The sequence below is a fragment of the Bidens hawaiensis genome, unplaced genomic scaffold, assembly GCF_021521415.1.
Source record: "Bidens hawaiensis isolate Kalapana, Puna unplaced genomic scaffold, B.hawaiensis_p1.1 tig00012474_1, whole genome shotgun sequence".
Taxonomy (NCBI): Eukaryota; Viridiplantae; Streptophyta; class Magnoliopsida; order Asterales; family Asteraceae; genus Bidens; species Bidens hawaiensis.
In genome coordinates, this window is record NW_027492021.1 from 142798 (window position 1) to 170466 (window position 27669).

The window sequence follows — 27669 nt, forward strand, 5'->3', positions numbered from 1 at the left end:
TTTGTATTGTTGAATTTAATTCTTGTTGTTGTGTTTCTGCATAAAGAATTGGTTTTTATTACTATATTTATTAAATTGTGTTTTTGTTCACCAACTTTGTGTTGATAAAATTATTTTCATATATGTTGCAGGTTATCATCTTGGATAGCCGAAGATAAGCAAGTAGTTGGATACCTTTAGAGTTTAGACTATCAAGAAAATAAACATTTATTTGAATTTATTTTATTTTGGATAATGCTTTGTTTCGAGTTATGTGATGTACTTTGGATTATTTAAAATTAAATAATTAGTTATTGTCACTATGTTAATGTTAGCGTCTTGTGAGGTACTGTGTAATCAGTTGCGTCCCGGCATTTTTGTCGTAGATTGGGGTGTAACAAGAAGTACATACATAGACTCAAATGTGCTGTGTGGTCCTAACAACTATAATTGGTTAAAAAGAGTAAAATATATTTAAAAATGCCCATGAAACCACACGTTGCAACGGGTACGCAGAAGAATTTAGTCGGCATCAGTTGAGTTTGTTACGATACCAACACATGCTATAGCAATCGAAAAAGAAAACCCAAAACAAAAAAGTAGTAATATATGATCTAAAGGGAATCTACACTAGTTCGATTCGTTGTGCCAAATAGATTCAGTAACTCATTTCCACTAGTTAATTGGTTTTGTAAAACCTACATGTTTAAAGAAAACAATGATTGAGCAAGCTTTTAGTTACATTCTTCGTTTATTTATTTTGAATTTTCTTTATCATTTATGGGTTATTCATTCCCACTCTATTATTTTCAGTTTTGTACTTTTGTAAGTTGATAAATTACCGTTGAAAGGTATCTTCGTGAGCTTTAAGGAAGGACAACTGCTTTCTCGTCTCTCCAACACAACACAACACAACACAACACTTGTTCCGTTGTTGCTTTTTGGTTTCCGACCACAATGGCGTATCTCCGCCAACTCCTCATACTACTACTACTACTAACCGTCTCCGCCACCGCCACCTTCCGCCACCACCGGACCGCCTCCCACAACTACCGGGACGCACTCACTAAATCCATTCTTTTCTTTGAAGGCCAAAGGTCCGGTAGACTTCCACCCAACCAAAGAATGACTTGGAGAAGAAACTCTGGCCTTTCTGATGGTTCTGCTATCAAAGTACGTATATACATTGGCGGACCCAGAAAATTTTTTCACTGTGGTCGGAATATTTTTGGTTTGGTACTCAGTGGACTATTGGTTTGAAAAAAAATTCGGTCTGGTTCGGCTATTCGGGTCGGGCTAGATCGGTATGTAAATTGTTTTCGGTGCGGTTTGGTTGCTCCGGCTGTGTCAATTCAGACGGGGACATATATAAAATAAGATAATTAAACAAAATATCATATAATTAAAAAATATATGGAACATAATATAAGCAACTAAATATTACTTCTTATCGTGACTATATACACTTTAACTTAACTTAGAAACCCAGTCTTCTTCGTCTTCCTGTTATTTTTTAGTAAAGCTAGTCAAAAATCTCAATATTCACTTTTTCATTTTCACTTTCTTAACTTTCGTTGCCTATTATTTTTTTTTTCATAGGAATGGAAATTTACTGTTATCCTTGTTCTATAGAAAAAATATATATACTGCCAAAGTAAAAGAATATAAAAAAATAAATAGTATAGAAATTAATTTAACACAACATAAGAAACGAGAAGTGTTCTTATCAATTTAAATTATTTAATATTGAAAAAGTAAACAACTAGCAATAATAGTGATGATATATCCTTTTTTCACATCCTAAATTCAATACTCATTTTTATATTAATCTTCATCTTCTTCTATAAACCTGCACCCACCTCCGGCAACTTCCACGTACACCGGAAATTTTCCGGTAAGTTCAAATTCAATCATTTCTTTTCATCTTACATTCTCACTAGTTTTACAGAGTCGGAGTCAAAATTTTGCAGGGGTCGGTCGGAATTTTAACACATATATAATACTAAAAAATATTTTTTCACATGGGTCGGCCGACCCCGTGTAATCGTGTATATATGCAACTTTCTTCCTCTTATTATTTACGTTTAATAAAGATTCAATGTTTTTTTTGTTTGTTAAACGTACCACTAAATTTTAAAAATTGCTATGTACCCACTTAAAACATCAAATCAAGGTGCCTCTTTGGTTTTTTAATGTGATAAATATAATATTAACTAACATTCAAAAATAAGAATAATAAATTAATAACTCATTTAAATAAACAAAAGTAGTTTTTTTTTTCTTTCCTTTTTTGGTTTTTACGGGTTTAGTTCTGTTATAAAAGTCGGTTAGGTTTTTACAAGTTTGGTTTGGTTTCCGGTACACGCAAAACCAAAACTGAACCAGAAATTCGGTTTTGAAAAAACATAAAATCAAATAATTGGTTTTGGGTTGGTTTCGGTACGTTATTTTAGTTACCGTTTGTTATTTTGGTTTCATTCGCACCCCTGGACTGTAACAAGTAAAAAGAAAGGGGGTAGAGTACGTTTAGCAGAATCCTTTTCCACTTTGTGACTGATCATGTGATGATTTAACAATGCAGGTAGATTTAGTAGGCGGATACTATGACGCCGGTGACAACGTTAAGTTCGGGTTTCCAATGGCGTTCACCACCACAATGTTGTCATGGAGTGTGCTTGAATTCGGTGGCATGATGAAAAGCGAGTTAGGAAATTCCAAGACCGCGATTCGTTGGGCCACCGATTATCTTCTCAAAGCCACCGCACAACCCGATACCATTTATGTTCAGGTATTTATGCACAAAATGTAGAATAATAAAAACCCCGTAACATGTTACGTGTAATATTTGTAGGAGTACAATAAGCCAATAATAATAATAATAATCACAAACAAAACTTAATTAAATTTGAAGGTTGGTGATGCAAATAAAGATCATGCTTGTTGGGAAAGACCAGAAGACATGGACACACAAAGAACAGTTATAAAGATTGACAGAAATACCCCTGGAACAGATGTTGCTGCTGAAACAGCAGCTGCTCTTGCTTCTGCATCTTTGGTTTTCAGAAGATCTGATCCTAATTACTCCAAAGTCCTCCTGAGAAGGGCAATCAGGGTAAGTTAAAGATTTAAAGTTTTTAAGGTTTCATGAAGATGTGTAGTATTTGAAGTTATGTTTATGTTATGCACACAGGTGTTTGCATTTGCTAACAAGTACAGAGGTTGTTATAGTGATGGGCTCAAGAGTTATGTGTGCCCATTTTACTGTTCTTATTCTGGATACCAGGTAGTTTAATTCAAATTAGATTTATGATTGTTTTCATTTTATGGCCCGTGCCACCTAAGCTCGAGCTCGGCATGTTTCGAGCTTTTATTATGAAGTTTGGCTCGTGAATAACTTTTCAAGTTCAAGCTCAGCTAAGTCTTGGCCCGTTTATTATTTATGTATTAGTGTACACATTTAAATATTTATTATATCCATAATTATATATAATAATAATTATCGTATAACTATATATTGAATATAATAAGAAAAACTATATAAATAATCATATTGTTTAGTCTCATGAGCCTACTCAAGCTCGACTAGTGAAGAACAGGCTCGGGCCTTATATTAAACAACCTTATTTTTAGCCTCGGGCTCCTTTAAGCTCTGCTTGATTCAAGTTTTTAACGAGTAGCTCACGAATGGCTTTTAGCGAGCCGATCTAGAGGAAAGGACCGTCATATAGTCATTCTGTCTTTTCAAATCACTTTCTCCTATTATATACGCTCGTATGGCATTCATTAGTTAGTTATACACTAGTATACATGTGTTATAGATATCAATCAAATCACATCAACAAGTAATAATGGACTTTAAGTACTAACTAAAGAAGTTGTGATGTGAAGGATGAGTTGTTATGGGGAGCTGCATGGTTGCAGAAAGCTACAAGAAGCCAAGCATATCTTAACTATATTCAGGCAAATGGCCAAACACTTGGTGCCAATGAGAATGATAACACGTTTGGCTGGGACAATAAGCATGCTGGTGCCAAGATTCTTCTATCCAAAGTAATCATATCAAATCATTTCCCCATGATATTGTAGCCTAGCATGTTTTTTTAAATGATTTTGCCCTCATTTCGATCGACAGGCGTTTCTTCTCCAAAAGGTTCAATCTCTCCATGATTACAAGGGTCATGCAGATAGCTTCATTTGCTCACTTGTTCCAGGAGTCCCCTCTTCACAAACCCAATACACCCCAGGTTTCATTCTTTGTTAATTATTCGGTTTGGAACCAAATAAACCGAACTGGACCGAAATTGGAAAAAGAAACGACCAAAATTATTTTTTGGTTTTCGGCTATGAAATTCTGAATTGTTTTATAACTGAATAACTCGTATTAACCGAGTATCCATAGTATTTTCTTTTTAAGAAAATGTTATATAGTATCCATAGTTTTAAATCCCAACTTCAAATTTTTTTATGCTTTACATCCAAATAAAATCCAAACCAAATAAATCAGAAAACCGAACCGATGAACACCCCTAACTATATTTTCTAACTATTGTTCGTATCAACAATTTGCATGTATTGATTGATTGTAACAGGAGGGCTTCTATTCAGGATGGATGATAGTAACCTACAATACGTGACTTCCACTACATTTTTACTAGTAACATATGCCAAATTCTTGACCCAATCACACACGGTTGTGAACTGCGGTGGCGCCATTGTGACCCCTAGGCGACTCCGAACCATCGCCAAAAAACAAGTCGATTACTTGCTAGGCGACAATCCGATGAGGATGTCGTTCATGGTGGGGTACGGTCCACGATACCCACAAAGGATCCACCACAGGGGATCGTCTCTCCCGTCAATATCCGCACATCCGGCTAAAATAGATTGTGGGGCCGGGTTTAGTTTTATGCATTCGGAGGCTCCAAACCCGAATGTACTAATCGGGGCTGTGGTAGGTGGACCGGATGAGCATGACCGGTATAGTGATGAGCGGTCTGACTATTTTCAGACCGAACCGGCCACCTATACGAATGCGCCGCTTGTTGGGACGTTGGCGTATTTGGCACATTCGTATGGGCAGATTTAGAGGGGTGTATGGTTATGGAAATGTAAAATGTAATTTGGGGAGATTAAGGTTAGTTGAACCCTCTCAAATGAAAGAAAATGTAAAATGGGTTGTTTAATTTGGTTCCAATCAATTTAGACCGAGCTGATAAAAGTAGCTTGGTTTGTAATCCGTTTCCAAAGCTTGTTTCCAATTCAAGTTAGCTCATGTAGCATTTATAATTTGTATAATTTTGTCTGGTGTGGTTCACCGGTTCCACCGAAAATAAGTGGAGCGTAGTGCGCTTTAGCGCCCCCGTCTCTAACTAACATACGATACAATTGAACTTTGCGTAACGACCAAAGGAGCTACGCTCGGTTGACCTTCCTACGCTGACAAATTTCCTGCCAAGTCCCACGGACCCATATATATGGGAACATACTAAGAATAATGCAAAAACCAACCGCAAAATGCATTACAAGGATGAGTACATTAGGTTCAAATGGCCTGATAGGCTCGTGAGCTGCGCGTTGTTTGCCCTTTCTGTAGTTTAGACTTTAGACTCAAAATATCAGTAGCTAATAAATTGAGGGCAAAACATAAAACATGGGGAATTATGGCATCGTATATAAATGTGAACGGAGCTCAAAGTTCGATAATTTGAAGTATTGAAACCTACCACAACCATACAAATAATCATATAGGTTGTTTGGTAGCCACTTAACAGTCGTAGTCTCTTAATAATTAAGTGGTAACCTTAAGTTTGAATGGTTAAAAGACTACCTTTTAATAGCTACCTCTTAACTATTCAGACTTAGACTAAGGTAGCGTTTGGTATGCAGAAATGAATGGTGGAATGGAATGACTCGTTGTGAGGGAACGAAGAAAAGTGTGTTTGGTTGATCAAATGAATAAAATGACACATTACCTAGTCCATTTCATTCCCTCTAAAATACCCCAATTTCATTCCATCCATATCCCATGTTTTTTTTTCCATTTCATTCCCTCTATCACCCTACATCACCTCCACCACCACCACCACCACCACCACCGCCGTCGCTGTCGCCACCAACCACCACCATTGTCGTCCACCGCCGCTGTTACCGCCACCAACCGCTGTCATTAGTGCCAGCTGCCCATCACCGCCACCCGTCCGCTGCCAGCATCAACCATCGCCCCCGCCCCTCACCACCACCACCTGCTGCCCACCACCACCATTGCCACTACTGCCCGCCACCTCCACTGTTACCGCCACCACCACCACCACCACCACCCACCTCCAACCACCATTATCTCCTGTCGCCCACCACCACCAACCACTATCACTGCCCACCAATGCCACGACCGCGACCTACCTCCCACCGCCACTGCCACTCATTACCATTTTAGTTTTATTTTTTCTTTTTTTTTTCCTACCTACCAAATAAAACAAAGTAATCATTCATTGCATTCCCATGTAGTAACAAAACATCTCATTGGAATGGTAATAACCCATTCCATTACCACGTCCATTCCATTACCACGTCCATTCCATTCCGTCGTCCATTCCATTACCTCATACCAAACAGACCTAACTCTTAACTAAGACTGGTAACGTTTGGTATGCAGGAATGATAGTAGGAATGGAATGATTCATTACTTGAGAATGAAAAAAATGGTGTTTGGTTGCTCAATGGAATGGAATCATCCATTACACATGGAATCCCATTCCATCAAAACTATTCCTTCCCACCCGCTTCTATTTTTTCATTCCATTCTTCCTTCATCATACTTTTTCAACATCACCACCTAACAACCACCACCACTACCATCGGACCACTACCAACTCCGTCAACACCACCGCCCCACCACCACCATTTTCGTCGCCGGAGCCACCATCGTTGCAATTGTAGGGTTTTTTTTTTTGAGTTAAAAAGTATTTTGAGATATAAGTGTTTTTATTATTTTTATGTCATCTTTACGATTTTTTTGGATACCAAACAATAAAAATTAATGATTGATTTCATTCTCATAGGTTACCAAACAAGGAAAATAAATGGTAATGATCCATTTTATTATTTTGTCAATTCCATTCCTTCTTCCATTCCATTCTCTCTTCATTCCATTACCTCCAACCAAACATACTCTACTCTTAACCATTAACACTGCATTTTTTAGTTTTTTATTTAAGGGTTTAGAAAAAAAAAGATAAGAAAATTTTTTTTGTTTAATTATTGAGTTTTTTTATTAAAAGAAAAGAAAGAGAATGGAAAGAAAAGTTAAACCATTTTTCCTCCAAAACTTTCTTGCCAAATATGGCCGGATTGTGAAGGAAAAATTTATTTATTACTAATTTATCCATTTTTTTCCTTCCTATTTAACTCAAGAATGAGGGCATAATTATAAAGTTACAATTTTTTTTTCTTATTTTTTCTTTTCTATCTAACTCAACAATGTATTTAACATATTCTTTTCTTTTCTTTTATTTTAACTTGAGAATGTCTTTTAAATATATAATTTCTTTTCTTTTTTTTTATTTATCCAATCTTATCATTTTTTTTCTTGTATTTTAAATATGAGAATGCGGTGTAAGAGTAGCCTGTAACCCCTATCTGTCTTACCAGTCTACAAACTTTAAAAACACAAACCGGTTCTCGAGCTGTGGTTTCATCGACCGGTGAGACAGAGTCACCAAGAAACCAGCTTCTGCCGGTCCATTTCCAACATTCATTTCATTTCATTTCACATACCAAAAAATATCTTTACAAATTTTATTTATAATATTTTATTTTTATTATCTTTTTTGTGGCATCAATCCGGCTAAGCATTTTCATTATCCTCAATATCATATCATCATTCATCGTTCTCAATTTCAATCTTCATATAAACCCTAGCCTAATTAAAAATACTATCTCACTCATACCTCGATTAATTGACACTGTGTGAGGTTCCGATGCGTTTCGTTACACATGGCTTCTGCTCCGTTTTTGTCAGGTACTACTGATTTCACACTTTCTAATTCTGGATTTAGGTTATTAAATTATGATTGTGCAGTGTCGAGAGAGTGTGTGAATGTGTCTAAGTATCCGAAAGGGGACTGTAGCCCGGTTACGTGTGCCTGGAAGGCGCCTAGGGTTTTGACTGGATCGCTAGCCAGCACCGCCAACGCCAACGGACACAGCGAACGCAGGATTCGCCATGCTCATGTAACACTCACCTGCCCTATACTTTCAGATACTGCTCTATATGTTGATTGCAAATAGCCCTTGAGTAGGTTGATTGTGTACACTGTGTTTCATGCTACATCCTGTTAGGAACAAAGCGGCGCGCGGAAGCGAAACAACACACACATGCACAACGATAAACACGCATAAACGAAAATATAAACGACACAAGAATTTAACGTGGTTCGGTCCCCGCGAGGGGACCTACGTCCACGGGCTGCAACTAGGTTTTCTTATTAGCTCAGAACCAAGATTACAATTACATGATGGGATATATATAATAAACAAGATTAGGGTTAAACATAATTAGGAGCCAAAACCGGGCCTTCTAATAAAACCGGCCCAAAGGCCTTCATAACCCAACAATCTCCCACTTGAAGGCCTTGCGATAAATTCCAGCCTGCCATCCAAGTAAATATAACAATCTCATTCATCCAGTAACTCTAGTAATCTTCAGTAATAGAAATCAACCAAGCCTCCAGTTCCAAGAACAAGCTAAAACTTCAACAAAAGAAGTTCTCCAAGCCTCCAGTTCTCTAGGAACAAACTAAGATTTCTACCAATCCACACCAATTGCAGCGCCCCTTCCCATCAGTTACCTGAAAGGCCCATTGAAGCTCCCGAGAGCTCCAATCCGGTCATCACAGACCCAGCCATGACAAAACCCGCCAATGGCTCATCCTCAATCTTAACCGGCCCTCACTTACTCACACTACCGGCTCCAAAGACTTCCAGAGGATAATCACTCTCCAAAAATCAGCAGACTATACCAGGAGAGATTTTCACATTCGGATTTCCCAGTCTTCCGAACTCAACGTCCCTTTGGAAACAAACCTAGAACACACCGCGTGCTCCCACTGTTACCAAAACCCCGAACATGTTCAGACCTCCGAATACGCTCAAGCTAACATCACTGTGGCTCCAGGCTTCATGTCTGCAAACTGAAACCCCTTAGCACTACCCGATTCAGCGAGCCAAGACCTTATAACTCGGAAGTTGGTTCACTTCTTCCGACGATACAGAGACCGTATCTTCCAAAAGTCTTTAACTAAAAGATTCAACAAATGCTTCATTGAAGTGAGTAACAAGAAATAAAGCAAACTAGAATCTTGAACCCAAGAGTCTTCACCGCCTTCACTGAGTCTCAATGCATCAACCCCAGATACATTCTCAAAAGCAGAATTCCAAACCTTTCGACATCGACTCTTAAAATGTCTCACCTCTACGCAACCTACCAAGTCGACTATGCCCAGCTCCCACTGTTCCTGTTATCCCAACCCATGCCACACCAACACTCCATGAGATGAACCCCACTCGTACTATCCCGGCAAATAACTTTACCCAACACGAGATTATGAACCTCTCAAATGGTGTACCACTGATCACCACCAAACAAGATATAACTTCACAATTCCAAACGAACAAGAAGTAATAATCACAGTTTCGAACCAGCTAACAGGCAAACAGCTATAACAACAGTAGAACTTTCATGAAATCAAGCGGTACCAAGGGTTCTATGACCGTACACACGATCAGTTAACTCAAACCCTAACCGAAAGATCATCCAAACGAGCAATAGTTAACATGACTTGCCACTAACCTCATTTTTTTTTTTCACTTATGCCGTCACCAGCACACCCGCTGGTTCCATTTTCTCCAAGTTTATCCATCACCAGTACTATATCCAAGTTCACATGACAAACCAATCAACCAAAATCCAAACCGTCAAACATTCCGATCATAACCACCTCGTCTTCAGTTATAACAATAACAAACGAGAACAAATCGAAAACAGTGAACAGACACAACAAGGGCACGGGCCTAAACTTGACGATTGTTCAACAGAACACTGCCAAATAAACCGATTTGCTCTTGCAATAACCGATAAATCAACTAACTGTAAATAAACTATATAAAGTTACCTCAGACTAATCTCTTGCAAACAAATCTGAACCCGAACCTAAATGGTCTTCACAAAACCCGGTTCCCTGAAGCCGAGCAACCTCCAAAGAAAAACCCTAAAACCCGAAACACCCGACCCGGTGCTTCACCTGCAACGCCCGAGTGAAACCTGCAACTCCAAGAAGTCCAAAACAGGAATTCTAATTGCAAAATCACCCGGAAAACCGTCCCAAACAGCCCTGAAAAACAGCCCCGAACAGCCCTGTTAACCAGAAAAACGAAGATCTCTGACAATACTGTTCACCGCCGGAATCACTGTTCACGGCCGGAAACACTGTTCATGCCGGATACTGTTCACCGCGGCACTGTAGCGGCGGCACTGTAGCAGCCCTTCTCAAACCAGCCTCTTCTACCTTTTTTTTTTTTTTCCGATCGATACCCGTGCAAAACCGTGTGTAAACGAGCCAAAGCTCTGATGCCACTTGTTAGGAACAAAGCGGCGCGCGGAAGCGAAACAACACACACATGCACAACGATAAACACGCATAAACGAAAATATAAACGACACAAGAATTTAACGTGGTTCGGTCCCCGCGAGGGGACCTACGTCCACGGGCTGCAACTAGGTTTTCTTATTAGCTCAGAACCAAGATTACAATTACATGATGGGATATATATAATAAACAAGATTAGGGTTAAACATAATTAGGAGCCAAAACCGGGCCTTCTAATAAAACCGGCCCAAAGGCCTTCATAACCCAACACATCCTTACTTCTTTGCTGCTGCTGTGTTAAGTAGAATAAGAATCTATAATAGATATACTGAATATTAACCACGGATAATGTTATACGCCTTTTTTACTATGCAACTGATACCTAAACACTAGAAATAATCTGTTTATAACAGAAAATGAGTTCCTAAAGGTTTATCGACCATAGTTATTAAATGCAATAGGCGCACTCAAGGCACATAGGCCTCGCTTGGGGCCTAGGCACAAGGCGCAAAAAAGCGAGGGCCTGAGGGGAAAAAAAGCGCAATTAAATAAAAAAATAAGATACATTATGTATATGTATATGAAATTAATTTGTTCTTCAAATAAAATATATAAAAGCTATTATATAATATTTAATATCATCAAATTAGCACCAAAAGTTCTAAAATAGTCAAGATTCAAATGTAATTCCAAAACTTGGATAACAAAATGTTTAATGTAGTTCCTTTGACCACTCCTAGATCTAAGATTCAATAGCACTCCTTGTGTTTCTTTTACTCGGCTTTTGTCTTCTCATGTTCCTGTCCTAGACAATACCAAAGCGCTCACCTAGGAACTAGAAGCGCATGTATTGAGCATCGCCTGAAAAATGGGCCTAGGAGCAAGAAGCGAGGGCTTTCAATAATTATGTTATCGACAAATGTTCTGTAGTGAATGATTGATATTAGGAAATTTGAAAATAGAAGCTGACGTGCAAATAACCAAGGATAGCGTTCTCTAGGGAATGAGCAACCGATACGGTCCCATATCTTGGTCAAATCAGCTATTAAAAGAGGGGATATCGGGTTAATGAATAGCTGAAATTTAGGGCCTGTTATTATTCTATTAATAAAGGTAGCTAAAGTTTAGGACAAGTTACTATTCTACTAGTGCTTATTTATATCTTTTGTTATAGTGAGGAAGATGTCAATGTTTATTATTATCTAAGTATTAGGTTTTCTTTAACCATGTATTGGAGACTTCCCATCTCGAATTGGGTAATCGGAGATCTCCCATCTCGAATTGGGTTATTATGTTCCAGTAATTGAATCTTTTGTTTTGAGTCCAGATTCTAGACTCTTAATATCATTTGGTTCCATTGCCGGGAAACACATTTAAAGGAACGATGGTGCAAACCAGGGGTAGCGGTGGTAGCAGTCTTATGTCCGATCAAATCGCCGCTCAATTGGCAGCCATCGCCGCCAAGCTTAACACCATACTCTCACGATTGAGGGGTGATGTTACAGAAATCAAGTCCCAGATGATAATGATAAGAGATGACAGCTGTTGTGAAAAGGCAGATAAGGATCAGAAGAACATGGGGGCGGAGGATAGTTTAATGGCCGAAAAAAGAGGTGAGATGGTCAACTCTTATGACCAGAAAAATCATCATCAGATTTTGGAAATTAAATCTGATGAACCTAATGCCATGAGTGTGCTCCTTGAATCCAAGTCCAAAGTTGGTCATACAAAGCCCAACAGAAACCTAGTAGCAACACCTGCCTTCAAACCTAACTTATCGGTTGTTACTCAGTCATCGCAACTCATTCCTAAAATCCTTCCATGCATATCTGATTTTGTGAAGCACGCGCGATTCCTAACAGGCAAACTGTTGGAGTCGGGGGAAGGGGAAAAGAATATCGACCCTGAACAACCAACTGCAATTACATGGGACACATATGATAAGAAGGAAATCACTGAAATCAAATGGTCATCAAGGCGGGGTGTAGATGCAAAAGACAAGGATATTGTAGGGCCTTCACAATCTGCTCTAGCTTATGGATGTATCCTATGAAGTGGGTCAGCCTATAATTGAATGGTTGATCGCCTGGCACAACTATCAGATTTTTCGACTTGAGGACAAGTCGTTTGTACGGCCGGGATGTATTGATACGGCCCCATATCTTGGTCAAATCAATTATTAAAAGAGGGGATAATGGGTTAATGAGTAGCTGAAATTTTGGATCGGTTATTATTCTATTAATAAAGGGTAGCTAAAGTTTAGGGCAAGTTACCATTCTACTAGTGTTTATTTATATCTTTTGTTATAGTGAGGAAGAGATCAATGTTTATTATTATCTAAGTATTAGGTTGTCTTTAACCTTGTATTGGAGACTTCCCATCTCGAATTGGGTAATCGGAGACCTCCCATCTTCATCATCATCATCATCATCATCGTACTCAGTATATCCCACCAATAGCAATGCTATGGTAGGGTCTGAGGAGGGTAAGATGTAGACAGTCTTACCTCTATCCCATAGGGATAGAGAGGCTGCTTCCGGTGAGACCCCCGGCTCGATAGTAGTTTTGCATCAAGCCTTGGACATAAGGCACATAGCACTCAATCATCGGGACACCGGCTGATCGGTGCATGTGCCCTTGTCTTTCGGCTATCAACGCCACCACATGATGCCTGATTAACCTTCCGCCACTTTTAACGTTATTTTCACGAGATTAGTAAAATAACGTCAAAATTAGTGCAATTTTACTTTTGCCCACCCGAGGGTTCACACATATATACATTATATGCGCGCACCGCAAGATGGGAGACCTCCCATCTTGAATCGGGTTATTATATTTCAGTAATTGAATCGTTTGTTTAGAGTCCAGATTCTAGACTCTATCAGCAACCTTGGAATCAATTATTAAAAGTCCTGAAAATACAGCTTCATAATGGAAATGTGGAGATTATTAGTGTGTACACATAATGCATTTGTTAAATGGCTAGAAGTGCTGCTTATAATATATGTATATATGCACCCCCCCCCCGGCCACCCACTCTACCTAAAAAAGCTCTCACACGTTTCATTTTGGTCATTGTGCAATATATCACCTCAAACTAGTTATTCAACCTTCGCATTTTGGTTCTTTTTAAAAAATCTCATGTAGTTGGTCACTTTAAGGAACCATTTTCAAAGTTCAATGACTAATTTGGCATGATAATTTGTATAATGACCAAAGTGGAACATTTGGGATAGTAGGTTGCTCTTTTATGACATTAACCTATTTATTAGTGTTAGATGCCAATTTCTTTTCTATGTTTAAATATTTACTGTCCATTAATTTTATGTGTCAGAGATGTGAAGCTTTATACCATTTACCCTCACGAAGACTTGTAAGGTCAAATTTGCTCCATCTAGCCTGTAAGAAGTGGATAGTGGGTTCTTCTTCTTCATATTATTCTTCAGGATATGATGAGGTCTCTCCTGAACGTTTGTGGGAGGTATGTGGATTTGTTGCCATGTTATTTATTTATATTTTCTTTACAAGAAAGTGTAGGAATAAAGTACAAAAGGTTTAAAAGATGTTCTAATAACACCCAATAGATAAAGGGTTATTGCACGTAAACAACTTTTGGTTGGTCTTTATTGGGTTTATCGTACCAATATGTAATAAACGTTCACCAAATTGTTGGTGTATATAACCTTTAGATGTAACAAACTTGTATTGTGTTAATTGAGCAGTTGAATAAGGGTTGCTAATGCTCTTTTGTTTAAATCACCTCAGGATCTTAAAACTTCTATTGCATACCTTACGTCTGATGAGTTGAAGTTAGTGCGCGATGCTCTAAATGTAAGTTTTCATAGTTGTTATGACTTGCAATTTATTAATAGAGTAAATAGCATTATAAATGAGTGGCCTTGACGTGTAACATTTCATTTCCAATAAACGGTGTGAAAGATCATTGTATTATAGTTCTCTAGTTAGTGTTAACGATGATTTCTTAACTTTTGGTTGTGTAGCTGGCCTTTGAGGCACACAATGGGCAAAAACGTCGAAGTGGAGAACCCTTTATTATTCATCCAGTTGAAGTTGCAAAAATACTTGGAGAACTAGTGAGTTCTAAAATCCTATGAATGGTCTTATGGAAACAACTAGTTAGACATCCCATCATTATTGGTGGCCCTTCTAACTTCTCTTAATTTTTATTGATAATGTACGTAGAGGTCATCCAAATATGTGTTTGGTTTCATACAAACCAAGTTTTTAGCCAAAAACCTGTCAGATGAAGAATTTGCCCTTAAAATTTTGAAAAGTCAACAATACCCTTAAAAGTCTTAAATTCTTTAAAAAAAGTTTAGGGCTTTTTGGTCGTTCGGAGTGTTTATGGCCAATATGGGCATAAATGAAATCAAATATATACCATGCTGATCTATAATGCAATTCAAATATATTAGTGGCCTTCATGTACATTATCTCATTTCTGTAGATAATGTTGTAATTAAGATCACTTAGCTGACTTGCTTTTTTAATTAAGGAATTGGACTGGGAGTCAATTGCTGCTGGTTTGTTGCATGACACAGTTGAAGATACAAATCTTGTTACTTTTGAAAAAATAGAGAAAGAATTTGGTGCCACTGTTCGTCACATTGTTGAAGGAGAAACTAAGGTGTTATATTTTGCATATAACGGGTGTTTGGTATTGTGTTTTGAGAGCGGTTACACAATAAACAGTCAGATAATGAGAATTGGATTCACCATACCCAAACATAACTGTTATTTGTGATTCTAAAAAGCAGTTACCAGTGTTTCTAAAAACACAACTCCAAACAAGCCCGTATTTAATTTTGCATTTGTGATTGCTGTAATTTTGTTGCTAGAAGTTGCATGTGCTAAACTTGATTCTAGTTTGATTTTAGGTGTCAAAACTTGGAAAGTTGAAGTATAAAAATGAAAGTCGGTCAATACAGGATGTGAAAGCTCACGATCTTCGACAAATGTTTCTAGCCATGACTGAGGAGGTAAAATATTCATGAAATATTTTAAAGTTTGTACTTATGTCAAGTTCTATTTACATAAAAAAGTAACCAACTTTGATCTAAAAAGGTAATTTACTTTCATCATTTTGTTCTTGTATGTAAGAAAAATGTTATTTTCTATCATATGTAACACAATTCCAATTCTTTAGCAGGTAAACTGATGATGTGGCATGGTAGTACATTCCCACACCATCAGTTTCAAGTTCGTTTTACCTGCTATAGAAGGTTACTTAAATATAAAGGTAAAAAATGGAAGAATGTTACAATTTACATGCAATGGTAAGAAGAAACATATTTTTTCTACACACAATGACAAAAGGTTGAAAGTAAGTTGTATTTTAGTGTAAATAAGTAAATATTGTGTTCCATCATAAAAAAAAAGGTTCAACATGCTCAACCTATCTGTGAGACTGTGACATACTTTTTGACCTTTAATTGAAAGTTCTGAAAGTTGGTTACCTAAAATCTAACTTTTTTTAAGTTCTCGTCTTCATTGAAAGTTGCTTTTTTGTTAGGTCCGGGTGATAATCGTTAAATTAGCAGACAGATTACATAATATGCGAACGCTTTCACATATGCCTTCACATAAGCAGGTTGGGTCAATTTTGGTCTAATATCTTAACAGTTTAATATTCAATCTCACATCGTTTTCATCGATTTTTACAATGTGCAGTACAACATTGCAATGGAGACACTACAAGTCTTTGCTCCCCTTGCAAAGCTCCTAGGAATGTACCAAATTAAGGTATATTTAAATTCTATATTTGAGTCACGTTTTTCCTGCTAGAAAGATAATTAATTGATTTTTTTTCTCCTTGCAGTCTGAGCTTGAGAATCTGTCCTTCATGTACACAAATCCTCAAGATTATGCTACAGTGAAGAGACGAGTCGCAGAACTTTGTCAAGAACAGGAGAAAGAAATTGAAGAGGTAATTTAGTCATAAGTGACTTTTCATATAAATACACAAACACACACAAACACAGACACACAAACACACACACACACACACACACACACACACATATATATATATATAGAGAGAGAGAGAGAGAGAGGAGGGATCTATACAGAACGCTATATACTGTGAGAAAATGCTGGACAAAATAAGTCAATTCATTTTTTCAATCTTAAATTGTTTTTAAATATAAGAAAATGCTTGTTTATTCATCTCCTGAAATTCAATACACACACACACATGAACAAACACCATTTCTGTATAGAGCATGGACCTGTATAAGTCATGTGTAGGTTATATTACATACACATCTGTAGCTAAACCTTTAATACTAAAAAAGCATATGAACGAATTACTTTAATGGTTTTTATGTACCCAAACATAGCATATATGTGAAGTAAAATCTTTTACAAACATGAATAATTGACAGTGTTGTGCAAAACCTTGGGTGGGCGGTCGCTGCAAAATCTTGGTCGTGAGCCCGGGCGGAGCGGCCGTTGGTGCGAATCTTGGTTGTAGTAACAAATATTCAGATGAAAAAAAAAATAATTGACAGTGTTGTAAAAAATGGATCTAGGCGGGGATAATCAGTAATCGGCTCTAGACCAATACGATTTCACCTAATTGGACCCATTAATCGGTAGTCGGTCAAATCGGTGATTGATCAGAAATCGACCTTTGTTTATTATTATTATTATTATTATTATTTATTGAGAGGACAACCGGACCTTGGTTTTCTATTTGATTTGTTACGTTTATGTTTGAAGTTTTTATGTGAACTTTTTTATATGTAATTTTTCAAAATTATATTTAATTTTGAAAAATTACATATAAAGTTTCCGATCACATTAATCTTAATCCCGGTTAATCTCTATTAATCGCTAGTCGGTTACCCACTTCTCGACTAGCACCTAGTGAGTTCTACAACACTGATCATTGATGAAAATAACTTAAAACGACTTAGGTTTGTTCTTTTTATTTAGTGTTTAGTAATGAACCTCACCCATATATCTATGTTTATATATAACATCCTTTTTATGAAGGCATCATATTTACCCATTCCATGCTAAATGAAGTAAATCAATTACTTACAATAATCTGTGTTTCTAAATAAACAAATACTAAAACAGAGTTATTACTGTGAAATGTGAATCATAGTTAATTATCTCAATGCATAATGCTCCCTTAGTTAATTACTGAAAACGAAATATTACAAAGAACTAAATAACTTTATCTACTATGAATGGGAGAATAGATAAAATTGGTTTTTTAAAAGGCTAGTTTCGAAATCTAAAAGAATCTGTATAAAATTTGAACTTTGAGGGGGATGCATATGAAACTGCCCTAAAACCAAAGCATTTTCATTTGATACAAATAGCTCATGCGAAGCATGTTAATGCTTACTGTTGCTTCTTGTTTTAGGCAAATAAAATTTTGATTAAGAAAATTGAAGGTGACCGGTTCTTAGACCTTATGATTGTGAAAACTGAAGTGCTTTCTGTCTGTAAAGAACCTTACAGGTAAAATGATGGATAATTCTTCATTTTCCTTTTTGTTTCTAATACCTCTAATTTTATTTCGTTTATTCTTATACTTGCAGCATCCATAAATCTGTAGTGAAATCAAAAGGTTCAATAAATGAAGTTAATCAAATTGCACAGGTAGTTAATATGGTCAAAAAGAGTTCATCTAGAATTTTGTGTTCCTTGTAATTTTAATTGTCTGACATGTTTTTTGCATTCTGTTAACAGCTGAGGATTATTGTTAAACCCAAGCCGTGTGTTGGTGTGGGTCCACTGTGTAATGCACAGCAGGTAAAGTTTGCCTGTCTTGTTCGTTCATTTATGTTCATGAACGTTTGTTTATGTTTGTTGATACATTCATTTAACAGATACTGGCCCATTACGACTTAGTTTAGTTTTAATAACTTTTTAGGTCCAATAAATTGTTCTTTCACATAACATGTTTTAGCCCAGTTATGTTTGTTCATCTATGCCCGATTATGTTTGTTCGTTCGTTTCGTTCGTGAACAGTTCGTTCATACTTTCAACAAACAAAAATAAATGAACATGTTCATTTTCTTAACTAACGAATATGAACAAGAAAACCCCGTTCCTTTAATTTTTATGTGCGATTGTTTGTTCAGCTAGTTAAATGAATGAGCACAAACATGATTCGTGCGTGTTCATTAGGTTCATTTACAAGCCTAGGCAAATTGCATAAAATAGAACTGAACTTTACACTTTTTCGTGATTTCTGAAAACAGAAAGAAACTCATATCTATGCTTTTTTTATTGCTGATGTGCATCTTGTTTGTAATTTTTTGTCTATATATATGTCACGTGGCATCTAATTAATGCGACCTTGAGTAATTATTTTTAAATATATATTTGAAGAAAGACCACATTTTCAAACCTGTAAAAGATTTTTTTTGAACCTTTTATCAAATTACATATGTGGCATTCGATGTGGTGGCTAAACAAGGTACTGGGGGCCACGTCAGCATATTACAGGTAAATAATAGAAATGAGGTTACTTGCTAAAATAGCTAATAAATTGTAAATCGGTTTCTTTATCGCCCCTAGTCTAAATTTGGTTACTGAAAATCTGAGACCTAAAAAATGTGTAAAATTTGTTTCTAGTCTAAAAAAGTGTGAAATATAACGTACAATTTCATATTTGTTTTTTATATTTTGCTTCATAAATGCTATTTCATGCAGATTTGCTACCATGTTCTTGGGCTGGTACATGGAATCTGGACACCTGTCCCTAGATCTGTATGTATGCATGCCTTTTTTTTCTTTTGTTTTAACTTATTGTTAGAGGTGGATTAATATTGTAATATGTATAGTTGTATCATAGTTAAGACATTAATTCGAACAGAAGTCCCTAAACTCCATTTTGAAAGACTACATTGTTGAATTCGAACAGAAGTAAAACCCTATGGTCGTTTGCTGAATTCGAACAGAAGTAAAACCCTACGGTTGAACATAGTTGCAATCATAAAAAAAGGGCAACTGAAGTAAAACCCTATGGTCGTTTGCTGAATTCGAACAGAAGTCCCTAAACTCCATTTTGAATGGTTTAATCCTTTAATTTGTAAAACTTAAGGATAAGGACCTCTTTAATGTTGGAAACAAATCAAATAACGTTTTTATTTAATTGTTTTACAGATGAAAGACTACATTGCAACCCCAAAACCCAATGGTTATCAGAGTCTTCATACTACTGTGATCCCTTTTCTTTATGAGAGCATGTTTCGTCTAGAAGTGCAGGTAACTTTCTTAGGAAATAATAGTCATTCCTTTTAATTGTTAAAACAAGTTATTAGGCCACTCGTGTATAATTGTTAAATGACAAAGATGTCCCTAATTATACAAGTAATAGATTGAGATAAAGTTATATTATCTTTATATGCAGATTAGAACCGAAGAGATGAATTTGATAGCAGAAAGAGGTATTGCTGCTCACTACAGTGGGAAAGTTATTGTTAATGGTTTAGTCAGAGATACGATGGCTAATGACAGAAACTTGAGAGGGAAACAAGTCTGCCTTAATAATACGAATGTGGCCTTAAGGGTATGATAGTAAATTTACTCATAACCAATCTTCTAGATCAAATATCATTAAATTACATGGGCAATTTCATATGCACCCATTTAGAAGTTCAAAGCTTCACACACACACACACACAGATATATGTGTGTGTGTGTGAAAAGTGATATGGATAACATTTGAATTTTCAGATTGGTTGGCTCAATGCAATTAGAGAATGGCAAGAGGAGTTTGTTGGACACATGAGCTGTAGAGAGTTTGTAGATACAATCACCAAGGATCTTTTAGGTAGCCGTGTTTTCGTTTTTACGCCAAGGGGAGAGGTAAAATAATAAATTCCTATTATTTAGATGTGGCAAAATGGGCAGATTGACTCGCAGGTCAAAATGGGTTCTTGACCAAACGTGCTGGTCAACATTATTTTGTCCCTGTTTTTAAAATGAATTTTTTACCAAACTAGTGTTGGTGGAAAAAATATTTACCATTTTGGTGCTCCATGAAAACTATTTACCAAACTAGTGTTTTCCTTTATTTTCTATTCACCTTTTATTATTAAATCATCATATTAGAGTTTCTTTTTTATTATTTTTATATTAGTTAACCTTTTTTTATATTTTATCAACAAAACTTTTCTTATCTTTTTTTTTATCTTGTTGCTATTCTTTTTATTTCTTTTTTTTATTGTTTTCAAATGTATTTATTTTTTGTTTTTTTTTAAATATATTCATTTTACGAATTTTATTTTTTAGGTTTAGTTTCGAGACTTTGACGAACATAACCGATACCGATCAAATCCACGTCGAATAATCACCGCAACGTCTGGGTTTTACCAAATTATGTTATTTTTTTGTTTTAAATATGTTCATTTACGAATTTAATTTTGGCTGGGTTAAGTTCCGGTACAGTAACGAACCTAACTAGTACTGATGTTCTGGATTCTTTTCGTTTTAAATATGTTCAGTGTAGCATATTCAGTTTATTTTACACATTTTTTTAAATTTGTTTATAGTTGTAGAGATCGGTAGCGACTCAACTTCATTTGGCATTTTTGCCTTTTTGTTTGTGTTCTTTGAATTTCATATTTTCGTTTATATTTGATATTGAGACTCGTGGCTTGTAGCAGGTTAAGTTTTAATATTTGGTTATCTTTTTATGTTTCTTATTTCATTTTGAATTTATTTAGATGATTTATTTGTTTTTATATTTGACAATAGTAGATAAAAAATAAAATAAGAAGAAAAGAATTATAACAATTAGTGAAAATACAAAAAAAAGAAAGAAAGAAAAGAAAAGCTAACTGATAAGAAAATATATAAAAAAAAGATACTGGATTGATGGATAAAATATACATAAGCATTATGTTATAAAAAAATAAATAATCGATTAACTAAATAAAAAAAGTTTAAAAGACTCCAATAAAAGAATTTAAAAATAAAGATGAATATAAAACAAATGAAAAACACTAGTTTGGTAAATAGTTTTCATGGAGCACCAAAATGGTAAATACTTTTTCCACCAACACTAGTTTGGTAAAAAATTCTTTTAAAATTTTGTAAGTGCTTTAGTGCTTAAATGGTATCTACTTTGTTAGAACTAAATCAGTACAGAAGTTTGAATGACACTTTAGACAACTTTTAAATGGTTTGACCTGGTCAACCTGTTTAATTTATATGAGTTTTTAATTTGACCCATTCTTTTCTATTAAGTTTATTCTTTTAACATGATGATACAGATTAAGAATTTGCCTAAAGGAGCAACTGTCATTGACTATGCCTATATGATAAGCACTGATATCGGAAACAGTATGGTGGCTGCAAAGGCAAGTCCTTTCTGTTTAATTAATTTCTTTCTTTTTTATGTGAAGGAAATCTCAAGTCTGGTTATATTATTTATGTATTATCATCAGGTTAATGGAAATATTGTACCTCCCTTGCATGTGCTTACAAATGCTGAAGTTGTGGAGATAGTGACTTATAATGTTAGTTTTTCTCGACCATCTTACTACTATTATTCAAGATTAAGTTACTTGAGTTTTTTGGTTCTGGTAAGGGTTAGGTAAAAAGGTAAGTTTTGGTTCGGTTTTAAATGAGTCAGGCCAGTTTGATCTGAAACAATTTTTGCCTAAAATTCTTTTAATCTTTTTAAGCAATTAATGTGTCAAATATGCTTACAATTATTAAAAAATTTCAATAAAATGCTTTAAAGATATTAAAAATATTTGTTTGACTGGTTACAGATAAAGTACAACCCTGAATCAACCCCTTCATAGGAAAACATGTCAAACTTGCCACCTCATTCATCTCTGCCAGCTAATAACTTTCTTTACTATCAGGCACTCTCAAGCAAGTCGGCTTTCCAGAGACACAAGCAATGGTTGCCACATGCAAAAACTCGCAGTGCCCGACACAAGATTATGAAAGTATGTTATCTTGGATTGAAATTGTTGTATGTTTCCACTAGAGGTGTAAACAAACCAAGCCCGAGGTCGCCCAGGCTCGAGCTTGGCTCATTTAACTTACAAGAGCTCGAGCTCGGCTTGTTTTGAGCTCTGTTTCTATTTTCTAAAGCTCGATCCCGGTTTGTGAGTAGTTTTCAAGCTTGACCTCAGCTCTTTTATTATTTATTAATTGTTTCAATAAATAATCATATATATATGTATATTTATTTATAATTATATATACATATAGATGTAAATGTTTGGTTAGAACATGCAAATTTTGGGCTTGGCTTTGAAATGTGTCAGCCGGGTTGGTGTGTAGCACTTTGTCCCGAGTTATCTATTTTATAAAAAAAACAGTTGTTGCATCAGATATGAATGCCAAAGATTGTTATTTTAGTAGTGATATAATACTTTAAAGGGTTTTATTGCACCGAAGTTTCACGAACTTTCATATCTTTTGTAACTGTACGTAATGAACTCTCTCTCTCTCTCTCTATATATATATATATATTGGTGTGAAAAATGTTTATTTTGTTTCTATGTGATGCAATTGGAATGCTGTAACTGGGAAAAAAAGCGGCACGGCAACAGTTTTCCAGTTACAAAAGTTTTATACATCAAATATTAAAATATATATATATAGCTCATTGCATACTATAACAAAAACGTGAAAGCTCGTTACCGTTTGGAGTAATAGAACTCTTTTAAATAAGTTGATTTAGGAGGTTTGTTCATAAAAGATTCACTCTATGTGACCAATTTTACTCGTTTATTTTCAGCTACCTTTTTTTTACCCATTTGTCCTGTTGAGTAGGGGTGAGCATGGGTTGGTTCGGTTATTGCCTAAACCGAACACTTTGATCATCAAAAAACCAAAGTCGCTCGGTTTCGGTTAATTAGTTATTGGCGGTTAATTCAATTTGGGTTTTTTATAAACATTTGCACATAAATTATCAATATATACATACACACACGCATAACCCATAATTTTCGATTACTCAGTCATTGCTTAACCAAACTATCGGTTCATTGCTTGGTTTGGTTAATTCGTTTATGTGCTCACCCCTACGTTAGCGATAAATCATAGAAGTATAACCCGAGTTGAACCGTTCACAAGTAAATGATCCAATTGTTAAACTGGTTTCCTTTTGTTTTAAGTTTTTGAAGGAGCAAGCTGCACAATCTGCTACCGAACTAACAGTTGACTCAGTCAACAACTTTCTTGCTGACTCTGGAGACGATAGTGAAACCGAAGATGTACCTGACTACTCTAAAGGGGCACAACACACATGGGAAAAGATTCTGATGAATGTCATGGAAATGTCATCCTTAAAAATAATCGGTCAAGATATTTTTCAGTTTAAAACTGGTAGTAGTATCAAGGTCCCCAAAGTTAATGGAAAACATAACAAAAATGTGAAGAGTACGAGTTTGACCAAGTCAAAGGGGGACCCACAACGTCAGGTGAATGGTGTTGCTAAAATGATATTTGCTGATGTTCCAATGTATAAAGAAGTGTTGCCCGGTCTTGAAAGCTGGCGTGACGGGAAAGTTTCATCATGGAGTGATTTTGAGGGACATTCTGTTCAATGGATGTGCATCGTTTGCATAGATCGAAAAGGTAGTTATTGTTTCATTTTATTATTTTTTTGGTTAGATTTTTATTGATTATCGTTAGTTGTTGCTCTGATGTGTAAGCAACTATGTATATGACATGACTATTAGTTTATGGGATATTGCCAAAGTAGATATTTTAACCCACTATTTTGTCAAAAGAGAAGTTCACTTTTATCCTTTTCGGAAATAAATAAATCCAAAAGCAGCCAATCAGAAAATGCCACATAAGCAAGGCCGACTAAGAAGCAGGTCTAGCTGACACTAAAAACGTTGAAAAGTGCAATGGGGTTCACAAAACAAACCAATAAAAACATGTGTTTTGATTGGTTTGTTTTGTCGACCTCGCTGTACTTTTCGTCGTTTTTAGTGCCGGCTAGATTCCAGCATTCTCAGCTGGCTTTGCTTATGTGGATTGTGGCGTCTTCTGATTGCTTGATTTTGGATGTGTTTATTTTTTAAAGGGATAAAAGTCAATGTCTATTTTAGCAAAAATGTGGGTCGAAATGTCTATTTTGGTAGTCTTCTCATATATGGCGTAACTGTTGGTTTATAATTTGATTAACCACTCACTAGCATGATTTAGAAATACCGATGATCTTGTTATTGCTACTTGAAGTGATTTTTATTATGGTAAAGCAAACTAACAGTTCTTCCCAGTTTGACAATCAACGTTACGTTAGGCGCAAAATAGAAACCTCCATATCTATTAATTACTTAAATAATAATGAATTTTGCAGACTATCAAACAGTGGTCTCATTATTACACCGCTTCAAACATCTGCTTATGATTTTCTTGTATTGCATAATTAGTTTCAAAATGCACATCCAAAGGAAAAATTCTACTTTAAATCTTTCGTGTAACAAATTTTACTACTTACTGACAGGTATGCTAGCTGACATCACAAAGACATTAGCAGATGTTGGTGTCACAATATGCTCATGTGCGGTGAGTGATTTGACCTCCACGTTACTACTATAGACACAATAGCATTTGAGGTGGTGATTTGGCCCGTTTTCTTAAGGTCAATTATGTTTGATCTCAAACGGGTCAAATCAAATATTTACTAAATGGGTCAAAGGTCACCCAAATGTATTTTGAATCCATACGCCCTCCTAAATTTTCAAATAAGAAATCTAGATTTTTATTATAGTATATAGTTTTTGTAACCATATTTTAGCGCGTTATTTATTTCTTAAAAGAGTTCAATATATTTTCATTGTTAATAATAGGCGGAGGTGGTTAAAGAAAAAGGAATGGCAGTTATTCTCTTCCAAGTTGAATCAAGTTTGGACGAAATGGTATGTGTTATAAATTACTGAAACAGAGATACCGTATGTATTTGGTTTTGCTTATGCTAATCATGATTAAAAAAAAACTTGCCAGATATATGTAAAATGACAAAAATGCCCCTAATTTTTTATATAATAGTTTAAATGTGTAATATTTTTTACACAATTCATTTATAAAGAATTTTTTAACCCAAGGGATATTGATAGCTCTTCAAGGGTATTTTTATGTTTTTCATTTTTCAAGGGCATATTCGTCGTTTAGCAAGTAAAATGACAAAAATATCCCTAATATTTATATGCTAGTTTAAATGTGTAACACCTATTATTCAATTTGTTAAATCATTTTTGTTACCCAAGGAATACTGACACCTCATCAAGGGTATTTTTACGTTTTCATCTTTTGAGGGCATTTTCGTCATCCGGCAAGTTTTTGGCTATAGACGTTACGCTTTTCGGAGGGTTTTCAAGACTTGCATAAACAATTGTTTTGTTTTGTTTTTTTGTGTTTTTTACCCCAATTTTCAAACTGTTTGAAAATGTTTATGGACCGTGTGTTTGTTACATGGGTCCAGGTTAGTGCGTGTTCACGAATTGAGTTGGTCATTGGGGTCTTAGGATGGTCAACGGGTTGCAGCTTGCGAGGGTTAGCCGAACGGCAGGAAGTACGAGAATGCTGATCATGTAAAGTGGTCAACGGAGTTGACCACGGTTTTCTTTATTTGGTATGTTTCATGCATGTGGGTCTTTAATTGCCATATATTTGTTCAGTCATCATGATAAAAATAATCGAATGTGTAGAGGCAGGTGGAGTGGAGTGTATATAAAGGGAGAGAAAAAGAACTAGTTGTGAAGAGTATACATGTAAAGATACTTGGAATGATAAGAAAGTTTCACTAGATTGTTTTAACCTGATAGCATGGAAGTAATAATCATCGATTTGATGTGTTTCTAATAATGTTTGGGGTTTTGAACGGGGTTTATGTTTAACAAAACCATAATTAGCGGTTTTTATTTTATTTGATTTGATTTGATTTGATTTGATTTCGTGGTATGGACAAGAGCCAAATAAGCTTTCATCAAAAGACTTGGGGAATGGGGTTACAGGAGTTTTTATTTATTTATTTATTTAAACTAAAACTCTACCTTGAAGACCAAATTTATTATAATAATAAGAGATAATAATATAAAATAATAATAATAAAAAATTCTACACTCCCGCAACTTCAATTCAAAGAATAAATTTTGAAACTCCAATATCCTTGGTATAAAGGGTGGCCTTTAATCTGCTAGATCTTGTCGAGGTAATTTCTGGCAATGATTGCATCATCTTCATTGATGAGGGTCGTATAGTAAAGGTTACCACTCTTATAGATGAACAAGGGTCGAAGAAGCTCCCAACCAACAACTCGTGTATGGGAAGACCCATAAGGTTCCTTTGAGCTTTTTTAACGCTCTTTGTATTATGTTCGCGCAATGTTGGGACCGCTAGACCACCCGGTTTTACGGTGTTGATAACGCGTATGAAAGAGTTGTCATTTGTTGTCTATATCGGTCCACTTTCCCAATATAAAATCCTTCTCCCTACCTCTTTCAGTTTGCCCGTTTTTTGCAAAGCACAATGCTCAAACTTTATTCTAAAAATGTTTAATCTTTGGTAGTTGGCTTAAAAAAACTTGGCAAAGATGTTAGTAAACTTTAATATTATAAATAATTATAATTTACCAAAAGAAAATAAAAGAAAAAATATTAGTAAACTATAATATTATAAAATTATATATACTTACCAACTTCTAGGTCTTGCGCGATCTCGACATACCACCCTGCAAGGATGTACGCACGTCTCCTCTTGTATCCACGACACAACTTTCTTTATTCCCCATCTTTCTTTTTCATATGACTATCTTCCACGTTGGTTTGTCACGAGTTGTGTATGTGGCTCCGTCTCGAGTTGTGTATTTGGCTCCGTCTCGTCTTGGGAACCAAATTGTACGCCCATGCTCATAGTCGATCCAACACCGACTAGGTTATAAACAAAGTTTCCAGACATCCCTAGTAGATTCATGTTCCATCATGTTCGGGTCGATATAAATCCCATTTGGCAGTTGGGGGGTCGTGCCAGTTGGGTGGTGTTCGGGTGTGGCTCGGTTGAGTCGGTTTGACGAGATGCATAT

General features: G+C 35.8%; 2 protein-coding genes across 2 annotated transcripts; both read left to right on the top strand.

Moving 5' to 3' along the window:
• Window positions 1-933: 933 nt before the first annotated feature.
• On the top strand, window positions 934-5162 carry LOC143541189 (endoglucanase 17-like). Its single transcript, XM_077034072.1, has 7 exons — window positions 934-1152; window positions 2561-2767; window positions 2891-3091; window positions 3170-3262; window positions 3868-4029; window positions 4112-4223; window positions 4569-5162. Exons 1-7 carry the CDS (start codon window positions 937-939, stop codon window positions 5063-5065), a joined length of 1488 nt encoding a protein of 495 aa, XP_076890187.1. The 5' UTR covers window positions 934-936; the 3' UTR covers window positions 5066-5162.
• A 2742-nt stretch (window positions 5163-7904) lies between these two features.
• LOC143541215 (putative GTP diphosphokinase RSH1, chloroplastic) lies at window positions 7905-26188 on the top strand. Its single transcript, XM_077034096.1, has 24 exons — window positions 7905-7996; window positions 8057-8208; window positions 13957-14103; window positions 14388-14453; window positions 14624-14716; window positions 15139-15270; window positions 15521-15622; window positions 16156-16233; window positions 16314-16385; window positions 16462-16569; window positions 18019-18116; window positions 18197-18257; window positions 18348-18410; window positions 19317-19373; window positions 19770-19871; window positions 20017-20175; window positions 20343-20474; window positions 21884-21970; window positions 22058-22129; window positions 22484-22570; window positions 23750-24212; window positions 25093-25154; window positions 25439-25507; window positions 26071-26188. Exons 1-24 carry the CDS (start codon window positions 7972-7974, stop codon window positions 26173-26175), a joined length of 2592 nt encoding a protein of 863 aa, XP_076890211.1. The 5' UTR covers window positions 7905-7971; the 3' UTR covers window positions 26176-26188.
• Window positions 26189-27669: the final 1481 nt, after the last annotated feature.

Bases quoted from the DNA above. Each gene is read 5' to 3' on its own strand.
- LOC143541189 (XM_077034072.1), top strand. From the start codon at position 937: ATGGCGTATCTCCGCCAACTCCTCATACTACTACTACTACTAACCGTC. The intron at 2,768-2,890 runs GTATTTATGCAC...TTAAATTTGAAG, and splicing joins CCGATACCATTTATGTTCAG to GTTGGTGATGCAAATAAAGA. The intron at 4,030-4,111 runs GTAATCATATCA...TTCGATCGACAG, and splicing joins CCAAGATTCTTCTATCCAAA to GCGTTTCTTCTCCAAAAGGT.
- LOC143541215 (XM_077034096.1), top strand. From the start codon at position 7,972: ATGGCTTCTGCTCCGTTTTTGTCAG. The intron at 7,997-8,056 runs GTACTACTGATT...ATGATTGTGCAG, and splicing joins TTCTGCTCCGTTTTTGTCAG to TGTCGAGAGAGTGTGTGAAT. The intron at 15,623-16,155 runs GTAAAATATTCA...CTTTTTTGTTAG, and splicing joins TTCTAGCCATGACTGAGGAG to GTCCGGGTGATAATCGTTAA.